Here is a 14327-nt window from a genome sequence, read left to right on the forward strand (position 1 = left end):
ATAAAACTTGTATAGACATCGCTAAAATGTTGTTGCCAGTTAGTCTTCATCCACACACGTGTGTGGGACATTCAAATGACATGTTTTGTTTTGAACATGGTGTTCTTGCTGTTAAGCATCAAACTGATGGGAAACAGTATTTCATTAGCATCTGCAAAGACAAATCGTCACAATCTGGCACAAAAATTGTATGAAATTAGTAGATTTTTTTCAGCAAAAACCATGGGGGCGCCCTTATTAGAGGAGGCACTCTTAAAAGGAACAAGAGCTGTTGGAGAACAGCAAAGCTTGCCTATTCAGAAGAAGTTGATGTTCAAGTATTTACTATTTAAACATGGAAATATGACAAATTAACAGACTCAAAAACCCCCTAAAGGGCCCCAAATTGGTTGTATTATCACATTCAGCATCCATACACATTAGGAAAATAAAATCATAAACATTTATGATGACTTATGCTTAAACAATTGACAAAATAGAAACTTGCTCAAAAACTTTAACATGGAAATATGACAAATTAACAGACTCAAAAAACCCCTAAAGGGCCCCAAATTGGTTGTATTATCACGTTCAGCATCCATACACATTAGGAAAATAAAATAATAAACATTTATGATAACTTAAGCTTAAAGTGTACACGGAATGGAAAATGATATTAAGATATGTTATTCTGTTTGATCTCCTGACAAGAATGTTGAAAACCGCATCAAAATCGGCCGCTTCAGTACCGAGATACCGCCTTCCGAAGTGCTCGATTTTTACCTGTATATCAACTGCTAATCAGGGAATCGGCCGCTCATGCTGATTTGGGGAATAACCGGATGTGACGTCACGAGGACAACGGCAGTGAGGTGTTTGGTAGTGGGGTTATAGCACAAAGGTGGACATATATGTATTCCTAAAATGGGGTTACGAGAATTTTACAGATATATATACAGTATACAGTTATGGTGACGATTTAATTATATATAAAATAGGAAATATTGCAACTGAAATCATGCTAAATACATAAGTAGATTAGCGGAAATTATAAGTTATTTATGTTTCTGGTATAAGCCAGGTGTACCTTGTGTAAAAACTTTTAAGTAGAGATCTTATCTCTGTTTTAACAGCTTACTAAATTATCAAACCTGAGGAATAATGTCATTTAAAAAGAGACGAATTCGAAAAATGATGTTCATATAATTATCCATTTGCATATGTTTCTGAATAAATAAAAATTCACTTGGCCTATGGATTTCAAGAATCATCATAACGAAAAGAAAAGGTGTTAAATGTATTTCATAGTTCAATACACGTAAATATCATAGACATAAATTGGGAGGGGGAGTAAATAAAAAAAAATAAACCACTTGAGAAATTGAATTTAAAATACATAATTCATTTATAGATGTAACAAGTCTATCTTCCTTTTATAGCTACATGTACATGAACATGTATGAGAACATGTGTTATTTTAACAATATTCAACAGTACATTTATTGGTCATATAGATTATCATTATTAGTATTATATAATGATCGATATTGACCAAAATTCACAAAGAATTGGATATCCAAAATCTAGCAACTACCAGAAATATCAAAATTATGACATTGTGCATCATATTTGCATTGTTCTTTCTCGACATGCCATTTATAAATAATTTTGTAGTCTCTGTTATAAAAATACATATACATATAACTAGAAATATATATACGAGACAAATGTATACATTGGTCATTCTGAAATATACAATTATGTATACATCTAGTGATTTAAACACTTGTTATATGTTATGTTCGAACGGTATATTTTACTGTAAACCAAGTATTTATAAGTGTAAACAAATATGACATTATACATCAATTAAATGATGGTCCATCGCTAACTTACCTGTGATCTTACTTTTGACACCTGACGTGAGCTAATCAACGAAGCGTGACAGGTCACTAAACACCTTTCTTACGTAATCTGGTTATTAGCCCCCTCATTAGTCTCGGTTGACCACACGTTTTAGTTACTGCAGTATACAGGTAAAGAGATAAACGCAGCACGACATTGGCTATTCGGAAGTACAGTTCTGATTTTGCTCTGTACTTGATATCTGTAACTTGGATTAGACATAGACAGTTTCATTCTTTTTTTCGTCTGACTCGTGCATGATTTATTTTTTCAATTTAAGACACTAATAAATTAAATTGAGCGAAATATCAACAAGTCGTCGGATGTACTGTATTATATGAAAAATGGATCGATTTCAGATATAACGCAATTAGTAGATGCATTTACATATATGCAAAAAATTCTGCTTAAAATCATAACTTAATTCGTATGGGTAGGTTATATGAAAAAGTCAGAAATTTGTAAAGCGGGTTTGACCAGTACAACGACCCGAGTCGGGTTTTGGATAACATAGTCAAGAATCCTTTACATAATATTCATGTATATGTGGTTCAAAATACCGTAGATTTACAACGTACGTGGATTATTATACACATTATATTGTGTATAATTGTGCAGAAATCGCGCAGAAATGTTCATTTATCTACGACAGGTACATCAATATATGCATGGTATAAATCCCTATTTTCAAGCGTATTCCAAACTCATATCTGTGATTGAGGATAATATTAAATAGGTATCGGACATGTTCACATGTATTTGTGTCTGTAAAGATCGATATTTACAAACAGATAGTTTATATTAGATGGCAGACGCAGAAAATCGCCACTCTATCTTATGCGAGTAGAGTAGGTCCCGTTGTCCTCGTGACGTCACAGGTCAGGGGTCCCGAATCGGGGTCAATGGCTTGGGGCTTCAGGTGTGTTCTAGAGAAAAGTCGCATTATCTCTAATACCGTATTCGCTATGAAACTCGTACTTTCTCCATTATAAATTTTATACAATGACACATTTATCAAGCCTTATATACCAAACCATTCCGTGTACACTTTAAACAATAGACAAAATAGAAACTTGCTCAAAAACTTTAACATGGAAATATGACAAATACACAGACTCAAAAAACCCCTAAAGGGCCCCAAATTGGTTGTATTATCACGTTCAGCATCCATACACATTAGGAAAATAAAATCATAAACATTTATGATGACTTATGCTTAAACAATTGACAAAATAGAAACTTGCTCAAAAACTTTAACATGGAAATATGACAAATACACAGACTCAAAAAACCCCTAAAGGGCCCCAAATTGGTTGTATTATCACGTTCAGCATCCATACACATTAGGAAAATAAAATCATAAACATTTATGATGACTTAAGCTTAAACAATTGACGAAACAGAAACTTGCTCAAAAACTTTAACGTGAAATGGGACGCCAACGCTGACGCCGACGCCGGGGTGACAACATTAGCTCCCCCTATTCTTCGAATAGGCGAGCTAAAAATATGGTATGTACTTAGTTGCTTAAATGACTTGGAAACAAATCAAGTACAATTGATTGTAAGTTACAAGCTTTCTTTGAGTGCAATTTCACCTCTAGTCAGTAGTCATGTAATAAAAAGCAATCGGTCTTCTTCTTGTCACCAGTTAAAAATTAATGTTGTGCTAATCAAAAATGGCTAGAATTCCTAGTACGTTAACAAGTCTTTCAGATTGTCAATTTAAAACAGGGAATACAAAATGGAATGCCAGAAACTTCATTTTCTGTTGGCTAAGTTGTTGGATAGCCATTCAGGAGTGTCAGAAATTACAATCTCAACTCCCTATTCATCAGAATCTGTGCAAACGTGATAGCATAGTGTAAAATCAAAATGGAGTTTGACATCTGCATGAGTGTTTTCTATGTTATTTTCTGCCATTATTTATTCTGGTGTCGGTACTGCAGCCCATGTGTAATGAAACTGTATCAGAACTTATTGAAAATCAATACAACATTTACATTTTAGTTAAATGTTGAACGCTTTCTGATATCATTACGACATAGGAATGTGATACCAAGTGATTTATCGGCTAGGCCATTTCCTCCGTTACACAAGCAGTTCTTGTTGTGTTTGGGTAATGTTCCTTGAGTAGTTGACTGTAACACTCCATACAAAGGAACAATACAAAAGCATTGTCAAAAGACCTCATCACAAAGTTAACACTTTCACTTTCTGTTTTGACTTTTAGGAGGTCACTTTTATGAAGTAAATATCCTACACTTTCGATTCCATTTTTTGTTTTCTTGTTACATTGCTTATGAATGAAGGAGACATCCTCTAAGTTTGATTTCAATTGATGCCTTTCAGTTTTAATTACGACATTAGTTAATAAGTTATATTACCGTAATGATATGTTACTGCTGTGGAACAAATTTTAACATTCTATAATATACCAGGTAAGAATATTTGTCATTCTATAATATACCAGGTAAGAATATTTGTCATTCCATTTTATGATATACCGAGTAAAAATATTTGTCCAATGATTTTATTCCAACACGTGACAGCAGAGAAACATCAAAGAATTATCAGTAGAGATTTTATTTTATTTCACTGAAATACATTTTTGGTACATAACTATTATTGTACCTATTTGTCTGTGCATCACAAAGTTTGACTGCACATTGACCACATAACACACTAACACCTTGCCTTACCGTGACATTCACTCCCGTCATCCTCGAATGACGCCCAGCCTGCTTCGTGTGTGGAATTCATTGAGTTAGCAACATAACCGGCAGGGGGCGCCCCACTGGGTCCCCCACTTGGCCCCGTCTGAATTGTAGTCTGGGCCCCACTGGGAATCACTGTTGGAGTGTTGGTTGGAAATGAATTCTGATTGGCTGTCACCGTGACAACCGCTGGAATGGTGGAAGCAGTTGGGATTGGTTGTATTGCATTCTGGGTAGGGGGTACGACGGGTGGAGAGGAGGGTGGAGATTGTTTCGGAGAAAAAGGTGGAGATTTTGCATTGTGTGGAGAGTCGTCTCTAGAATTTATCTGAAAATTAATAAAATTCGCACTAGGATTATATCAAAAACTACCCCAATATATCAGAATGGAGAATACTTCAATGTCAGAAGCAAAAACAATGGCTTACATAACAATTGTAGAACAATCTCATGTAAGAGAAATTATGACATAACACCTTATTTATCTTGGAAATAAGATCATTGAAATTACAGAGTTTTTTCTAATGAAAGGAACAAGAGGTTAATTACCTGCCCCTGTTGATCAAGACTTCGGTACTGACCAGACAGGTTTCGACTATGTGATTTTTTGTTGGCGGGTGGGGGAGGGAGCTGACCAGCAGCTGTTTGCATTGGTTGTTGTGCACTTCCTTGGACAGGAGGCCTGTAACAGAGTTATGTCAATATTACAAACAGCAATAGCAAACAGAGTAACGTCAATATTACAAACAGCTATAGGAAAAGTTACCTACAACTGATGACATAATTAAGGTTTATCAAAGCAAGTCAAGGCCACACAAAAGGAGTCAAGGTAAAACACAGCTGAGGTCAAAGTACAAACATTTCAGGTGAAGTTTGATCATATTCTCTTCATTTCCACATTCTACATTTTCTATTTTGTAAAAACTTTACCTCATTGTCTTCAGTGTATTCAATTATCACCAAAAACTGTATGTAACCAAAATCTGCTTCATATTGAAGACTTGACTGATGCTTTCCTCTGACTTATCAGGCCTCTAACTCTGACACAGTTTTACAATAAGCACAGCCACTATATATGTTTTCCTTAACATATTACCCAACATCATTAACTGCACTCATATAAACTTCTAACCTAAACAATTTTTTGTCTGGATTTGTTTTTTCTGCCAGAAGCAAATTCTTCCAATCTTCCCCATCAAATCAAAAATAAGAGAAAAGAGATCCAACCCTACTGACTTATGCCTGTGTAGATATGTTATACATAGGGCATTATGTGTGAAGTAACAAGCCTGGTCTGTATGTTAGAGGTGTATAAAGCTGACGTAATCAATCTCCTCCTTCAGCCAAACAAACTGCTCTGACAGATCCATAAACATGTCGGCCTCAATAGGCAAACTCTCAAATAGTTTTAGTAAACATCAAAGTACTGTTGTCAAAAAGTTATCTAGTATCTTAACACTGCAACAAATCTAGATTTTTTTCTTATATCTAAGATTTTCAGAATCTTACATTAAACCATTATTTATATAGATGTATCTCTTTTCTCATTTCTAGCTGCTTCCTTCTCTTTTTTCATTTCTTTTCCATGGTCTTTTATATTATCCCCTTAGTTGAAAACTCACTTTCCATGAACAGAAAGCACATTTTGTGTGTCAAAATGACTTTGTAGCTCTTTTAATTCTCTGGTGATAATTCACAATAAAGGGTTTCCATTTCATCAATTGTTTCAAAATCTGCTAATTTCAGTGATCACCTAACTGTTCCTCCAATGCATTTTTCAAGTGTGACAAAAATTACTTCTGTCTGAATAATCTGCTATATTTTAAGAATATTTTGATTTATAGCAAGATTACAACAGGGTATGGACCAAGACAATGAAGTCATGAGTAAAGGTTTTAATGAAGTACATCATGTACCGTAAATTGGGATATTGTGGCATCCGAACATTTTGGCGCTTTTGTATCAAAACAGGGTGTTTAAATTTTGGTGTGTTTAAATTTGGCATTTCCCTAATAATTTATGCGTCCAATTTGATTTGATTAAAATATAAAAATTATGAAGACCTGCAGCAATGAAAAACTGACTTGATTAGTTTTGAAGCCATTGATACAAAGACAACCCTCTGAAATCTTTGTCTTCAATAGAAGTGATTCATAGTCACATATCTAATTAATGATGTTCATGTTTGGACAAAAGAAAGACTCGCACAGGTAAAGTTTTTGCAGTTGACAGAACATACCTTAAATATATGTTTATATATTTATCTGTGAGAAAGTGATCACATACATATACCTGATAAATAACATGTAGATGTTTTGATCGTTATATACAACAAATAAATACGAAGCCAAATATTGATTTGTTAAATTTTGGCACTTTCATGCCTAACGCCAAATAAACCAAAATATGACCACATCAAAAATATCCCAATTTACGGTACACAGATCACAGGTAGATTGTATTGTGTTTGATTGGATGAAGATAGTAACCAATCAAAGCAGGAAAGTGCTGAATTTTGATTGGATAAAGACATTTTGTGGCCTAAAAGGTCAAAATTGAAAATACCAATCCCATTGTGGTGGTGGTGGGGTCTAATTGGTTCATAAACAGACAAGAGGCCCATGGGCCTTAACGGTCACCTGAGTTCAGATACAGAATTAAACAAAGACATGCATATAAACACTATATATTTGCCCATCAGGCCCTTGAAGTCAGTCAGTGATTTTGTAAATTTGACTTTTTAATCTATGAAGATTATTTGGTTCCATCAAATCTGTGAATTCAGAAGAAAGATTTTTGAAATGTTATCTATTTTGACCCCTTCTGGCCCGACCCCTCTGGCCCCTGGGGGTCGGCCAGGACCAATATGGATATGATGTTAAAATGCTATCTCAGGGTTATAATTCTAACCCAGTTTTGTGTTTTTCCTGTATAAACTTAAGTGAACTTGACCCCCTCCCCAGAGGGAAACATGAGACCCCAGGGTCACATCATTCACAATTTTTATAAAGGACTGTAAGACCTTTCTATCTATGCAGAGTATTTGATTCTACCAGTACCAGAATTTCAGAAGAAGATTCTTAAAGTTTTGGCCTATTTGACCCGTTTTGGCCCCGCCCCTAAGGCCCCTGGGGATCAGTCATGGAAAATTTGGTAATAAGATTCAATGGCCATCACATAGGGATAATTCTGACTACAATTCACTAATTTCCTATTATAATGACTAAATAATGCTCAAAAAATGTGTTTTCTCTATATAAACTACAGTAAACTTGACCCCCTCCCCAGGGGGAAACCTGAGACCCCAGGGTCATATAATTCACAATTTTCATAAAACACCTTAAGACCTGTCCATCTATGATGAGTATTTGATTCTACCATTTCCAGTATTTAAGAAGATTTTTAAAGTTTTAGCCTATTTGCCCCTTTTGGCCCCGCCCCTCTGCCCCGAGGGGGTTGACCAGGACCAATATAGATATAATATTAAAATGTTATCTCAGGCTAATAATTCTAAACAAGTTTGACTCATTTCCTATGAAAATTGAGCAAAAATTGTTCATAAATGTGTTTTTCCTATATAAACTATAGTAAACTTGACCCCCTCCCCAGGGGGAACTGTGAGACCCAAGGGTCATATAATTCACAATTTTCATAAAACACCTTAAGACCTGTCCATCTTTGAAGAGTATTTGATTCTACCATTTCCAGTATTTAAGAATAAGATTTTAAAAGTTTTAGCCTATTTGCCCCTTTTGGCCCCACCCATCTGCCCCCAGGGGTTTGACCAGGACCAATATAGATATAATATTAAAATATTATCTCAGGCTAATAATTCTAAACAAGTTTGACTCATTTCCTATGAAAATTGAGCAAAAAATGCTCATAAATGTGTTTTCCCTCTATAAACTATAGTAAACTTGACCCCCTCCCCAAGGGGAAACGTGAGACCCCAGGGTCATATAATTCACAATTTTTGTAAAGGAGCTCAAGATCTTTCCATCTATGAAGAGTATGTGATTCTAACATTTCCAGAATTCCAGAAGAAGATTTTTGAAGTTATAGCCTATTTGACCCCTTTTGACCCCGTCCCTAAGGCCCCTGGGGGTCAGTCATGGAAAATTGGTTAATAGGATTCAATGGCCATCTCATACTGATAATTCTGACAATATTTGACTCATTTCCTATTACAAATGATCAAATAATACTCAAAAATGTGTTTTCCCTATATAAACTATTGTAAACTTAACCCCCTCCCCAGGGGGAAACCTGAGACCCCAGGGTCATATAATTCACAATTTTTGTAAAGGACCTTAGGACCTTTCTATCTATGAAGAGTATTAAATTCCATCACATCTGTGAGTGGAGAAGAAGATTTTTGAAATTTTAGTCAATTTTACCCCTTTTGGCCCCTCCCATAGCTCCCTGGGGGGGGGGGGGGGTGAGGACCATATAATTCACAATTTTGATTGGCCTTATGCCTTAGAAGGTTTGTGCAAAATTTCATTGAAATTGCTTCAGCAGTTTTGGAGAAGAAATCAAAAATGTAAATTGTTTACTGACATATGACAGACGACGCACAAGGCACGACGGACGACGACGGACAAAAGGCAATTAGAATAGGTCACTTGAGACTTCGTCTCAGGTGACCTAAAAAGGCCCTTATTGTGTGATTGTAAGGTACACACCTGTCTGTCACCGAAACTTCTTGGGTAGTGCTTTGAAGAGGAGGAACTAATCTTTTATCTGCAAAGAAAACAAAATAATATAGCTATCAATACCTACAGTAAAAACATCACATTTGTAACCTACATCATTCCTAAACTGACAAAATGTATACCTTCCACAGATAGCGGATTTAGTTCCACCTGAAACATAACTGTAATTCCTTCTGTATTGCCAGTCTGGTAAATTGCCTGCACTGGTCATAATTTTGGATTCCGGTTTTCAATTCTACAGTTAGTATACATTGTGGCATTGCCCCCGAGTTACCTGCTATATGCATAGTCTATCTTTAGAGCATGCTCACACCTATACACAATTTGTGAAATTCTCATCACAGAAATTATATAACTTGCTTGATGTGACAGGAATAGGTTGGGATTATTTACAAGCAAACTCTGAGCAATCTGTCACTGATGAATGAGGGTTACTGTATTGATACAACTGACAGAGACTATCAGTCAGGCTATACAATGTAAGTTATCTGAATTTCTGGTAAATATACTTTGATGACAGCATTCATAAATAATATAATTGTGCCTTTATTACTTGATTAAAATTTGAAAATCTGTTTGAATTTTGTTGTGCATTTCGTAGATTTCATATAGATTCAGGTTTTCATGAATTAAGAAACAATCATCAGGAAGCCTGCATGCAGCTTCATTAGATATCCAGCAGAAAGCAATTTTCAATGCCTACATCATACAGCCTGCAGGAATTACTCCAGAAATTACTGAAATGTTCAAATTGTAGTATTTCACACCATTTTGTTAATCAAGTTTTTATAACTTATATTTATCACTCAAAGTATTGATCTGAAGGATGCTTATGAGGGGGAAACTGAAAAAACAAAATTTAGTCTGAGAGTACTTTGAATGTTGCTTTTTAATTTCATGGTATGGAAATAGAAATAGGATGCTGGAAACATCAATAATCATCAAAGCTGAAGATTAATTTATCCGTTAATATGAAAAAAAAAAGATTATGCTTCAAGTGATCTTATACCTGATTTACAAGAGATTTTCATTTTACAATCAGAAAAGCTATCAAATTAGAAGAACTCTTTTTAAGTAGAAAAATATCTCTGGTGGAAATCTGATCATTTTGTCTTTAAGAGGAAGAAAATTAGTTCTTAATGTCAAAGTAAAATACCATCATCTCTATGTTATCTGCATCGTTAACCATTGCAATATAATTAATGATTTTTTTTTAATTTGCATAAAAAGATATCAGTTTAGCATCATCGACAAAAACTAAGCTTATTCTACAGTAATCTATAGGTCATGATCGGTATCCCTGATGATAATCTAGGTAAATCTCAAGACTTTTTCTGCTGTGTATATTTAGGAAGGCTAATTGAGTTAGACAAATCGATCACAGTCACCTTGATGCTTGAAATCACTCTACACTTGACAATAAAGTATCTATCACGTTCAGATTTACTCGGCATGCGATGGCGACCTCAAAATGCGACCTCAGAAGAAGGTTTCAATTGCAGACAGCGATGATTAGGTAGAACAGACCTATCTATTGCAGGAACCCTATAAACACTGTATCTACTGTTTGGGAATTTCTGTAATCAATAACATGAATAAGTCATTGGTGAGGACCTGGCCAGGACCACCAAGTCATCGTCAGTCAAGGTGACAACTTCAACTGTTGTGAAACTAATAAACATTGAAATCTCCCCTTCAACTGTGAGCCTCACTGGCATTAGCAGTCACTGGGATGGAGATCTAAACATTCTAGACAAAATGGCTCTTTTTGGAATGAAAATTGATATTATAGGGTAGGAAAGATGTGAAACAAAATATTTAAACAAACTTACCAATATCGTTCTGGTTCTGTCGAGTAAACTTTGGGAGAGGAATATCTTTTCCTGAAACAAAGAAAATTCTCTACATTAGATATGACTGCAGGACAAAAGATAATATTCCTAGTTTCCGATGCATACTTCCTGAACCTGCTGTCCTTTCCTCTATCAACTTGATGCATGTGTATACATTATGATAAAATACTTAATTCAACTGTTCCTGAATCAGAGGCTAAGCCTGATCATCAGTTCCTGTGAATCAGGGACTGTGGTCAGTTTGTCAGCCTGATACCCTCATTAGTTTATTATTATATTTGCACCGATGATGTTGTCAGCTCATCATGATCAGTGTCATGCATTATTTGTACCTCTAGATGTTGTATCAAAAGTATTCAAACACGTTTTGAAAGAGTTAAACCTTTTTAACTCTACTGTGACTTTAAAATGAAGATCAAGGTAATTGATTTAAACAAATTAGACGTCCAGCATGCTATAGGCTCAGTATCCAAAGATTTTAGCCAAACTGATCTCTGTAATTTTGAATGAAAGTCAAGGTCATTCATTTGAACACTAATTAGTCCTTCATTCATTTCTGCATGCTACGTACATGGCGGATATCAGGTCTCTAAATCTCATTAGTTATCAAAAAGAAACCATTTAAAGATTTCAATCTGATTGACCTTGTTTAAGAGTGTAGCCAATACTGGCAATAGGGATTGTATTCTTCTGTAGCTATTGCGAGAATAAATGAAATATGGATGGGGACTGATGTGGGTAGGATTATTCATACACCATTCCCCACCCCACACCCCTCCCATTTAATGGTGTCATGGAAATCATCTACTTAGACATAAACAGATCATTTATCTAAAAATACCTTTAGGATATTTCGTAGCAACAGAACATATATAGCTCCATTCAGCACATGAATGTAGTAACACTTACATGGGCTCCAGCTAACAGTGTTTCTGTGTCCAAGGTAATTAGATTATAAATCCCAGACAGATACTGATCAGAGATAACATGTAATCTCCATCATAATGGATGGAAACGAGACATTTAATAGGGGAGATAACTGCATTATAGTCAACCATTAATTCTACAAAAATCACTGCGACCATAATACCATTCAACAGCGATGTTACATAAGGAACAAGATGCTACATTAAAACCTTGCTCTATAGTTGTTCACACTGACTACAAATTAAGAAAAATAATCCTTATTATGGTAGAATTCCTTTAAGTTTCTATATTCATGATTGCCGTATCTCGATTGACAAGCATAACTAATGAAAAGAGAAAATGGATATGACAGCCATCCTTCCCTGGGGAGAATATTTAAATGAATTATAGAGACTAATCAAGTTTGTCATTTCTGATCATTGTCTGTCATTTATCATTATAGATCCTATTTGTTAAATGTTAGTCCTTGATTTGTAATTATAGATATCTTCTACAATAATAGTAGCATACAGAGATATTATATAATTATTACAGTTTATTTCATAAGTTAAGTAACCAAAATCTCAGTTCACCTGCACTGATCATCTCTATGAGATCAACAGTGTAAATATTAAAACAAGAGGCCCAAGGACTTAACAGTCATCTGACTACCTTGGCAATAATCTTATAGGAAATTAATTAGATAGTGTGTCATTGTAGCCATCTTAGATTTGTGATCAACCCCGAAAAAAATACAACACTTTAATTTATAGCCAAATTGCACCAGTAGAACTTGATAAAACATGTAGAGTAAGAGAACCAACGCTCTGAAGTGTACAAGACTGAGACTGCCACGACTGCTGGATGGATATCACGTGATATTCAACAGAGATCCTTAGGATGTGAAGACATAATCAAAGAATAAAAGGATACTCAACATCCATTGCAGTTGATTTTATTATTTAGAGGAACAAATTGTCTACATGTTTCGGCCGCTAGGCGGTCGTCATCAGGACAATTTGGGTATACCAACAGTGACGCTAAAGTAAAGAATTGCGGTAACATTAATGACGTAATGAACAATAGATTATTTGTGAATGGACAAATGTATACAGAGCTATATCAAAATATATACAGTTATAAGTCTTTTGTGGATTTGAAAATGCCGTACACGGAGTGTATAAGGACTTCTGGTTGTGTTACGTTCACATCATGCTCATCTAGGCAAAAGGTATCTTCCAGACTGTTCATGTTCATAGGGGATTGAGGTTTATCATCATAAGCTACATAATTGTATAAAGAATGATGACAGTTCCTGGAATATATCTCTTCATCATCCGAAGATAGATATAGATCTTCTTCTAGTGTGTTATCGATGTTGGATTCCATGGGTTGTTCAGTGTGTTCTCTGTGATATTTCTCAGGAGCATAGGTAATTCTGAATTTAGATCTTTTTGTTGAAATCTACCTTGCTGGCTTCGAATGGTGGTTTCCAAGCAGTAGGTTTAGTAGCTAACTCTCGTGGAGAAAATTGTTCTGTTGTGATGGATGTGGTGATATCTTCTTCTGGGTGTACATTCCTGACGTGTCTTGCGGCTACGTCTTTCCTGCAGTAGTGTTTTAGACAAATGCGGCATTCATATCTGGTGACTTGCACACTATGTTTGTTCTTCATATGTCTTCTTAGTGCAGCGATGGTGCTGAGTTTGGTAATGCACTTGGAGCATTGAATATGTTTTTGCGGCTTTCGTTCAGTAGAAGATTGGATAGGTTTCTTCTTGGTAAATTTGATATTGGCCATAGTTAAAATTGGATGTTGAGACCGTCCGGTTGTAGAGTGCGCAGATTCGTGATCCACGCCTCCTCGGTTCGTAGGCGGATGTTGTTGTTGTTTACTGTGGTTGCTACTCCAATGATGATGACGTCATCAATATGATGGTTGCATGTGGAGAAGTGGCGCGATACTTGTTTATACTCGTTGGCGTTTTTGATATCGTAGAAATGGCCTCTCATTCTTTCTTGAATATTGTTGGAAGTTTGGCCCACGTACTGAATTCCACATTTGCGGCATTCAATTACGTAGACCACACTAGGTGTGGTACAAGTTATAGAGCTTTTTATCTTGAAATTGGCTCCGGTTTTGTGGCTAGTTATGGTTCGTTTCGTTTTCATGTACGGACAGGTATGGCATGGTGAGTTGCATGGGGAAGAACCTAAAGTTTTGTTGGTATTATTTGCTTTTGCGTGTACTAG

The 14327-nt window shown here is 35.5% G+C and overlaps 1 protein-coding gene across 3 annotated transcripts in view; it reads right to left on the reverse strand.

Moving 5' to 3' along the window:
* Positions 1 to 14327, reverse strand: part of LOC138336795 (ralBP1-associated Eps domain-containing protein 1-like) — a 141523-nt gene that overhangs the window by 23538 nt on the left and 103658 nt on the right. The window contains exons 2-5 of one of the 3 annotated variants that reach the window (XM_069286382.1): positions 11148 to 11198; positions 9286 to 9343; positions 5150 to 5282; positions 4586 to 4928 (exon numbers count right to left, since the gene is read on the reverse strand). In XM_069286382.1, the coding sequence (XP_069142483.1) occupies positions 4586 to 4928; positions 5150 to 5251 (445 nt within the window). In that variant the 5' untranslated portion in view covers positions 5252 to 5282; positions 9286 to 9343; positions 11148 to 11198. Of the gene's footprint in view, positions 1 to 4585; positions 4929 to 5149; positions 5283 to 9285; positions 9344 to 11147; positions 11288 to 14327 lie in introns of those variants that run through there. The other 2 variants (XM_069286371.1, XM_069286362.1) reach the window with 2 other exon arrangements.

Source organism: Argopecten irradians, chromosome 1 (assembly GCF_041381155.1).
Source record: "Argopecten irradians isolate NY chromosome 1, Ai_NY, whole genome shotgun sequence".
Lineage (NCBI taxonomy): Eukaryota > Metazoa > Mollusca > Bivalvia > Pectinida > Pectinidae > Argopecten > Argopecten irradians.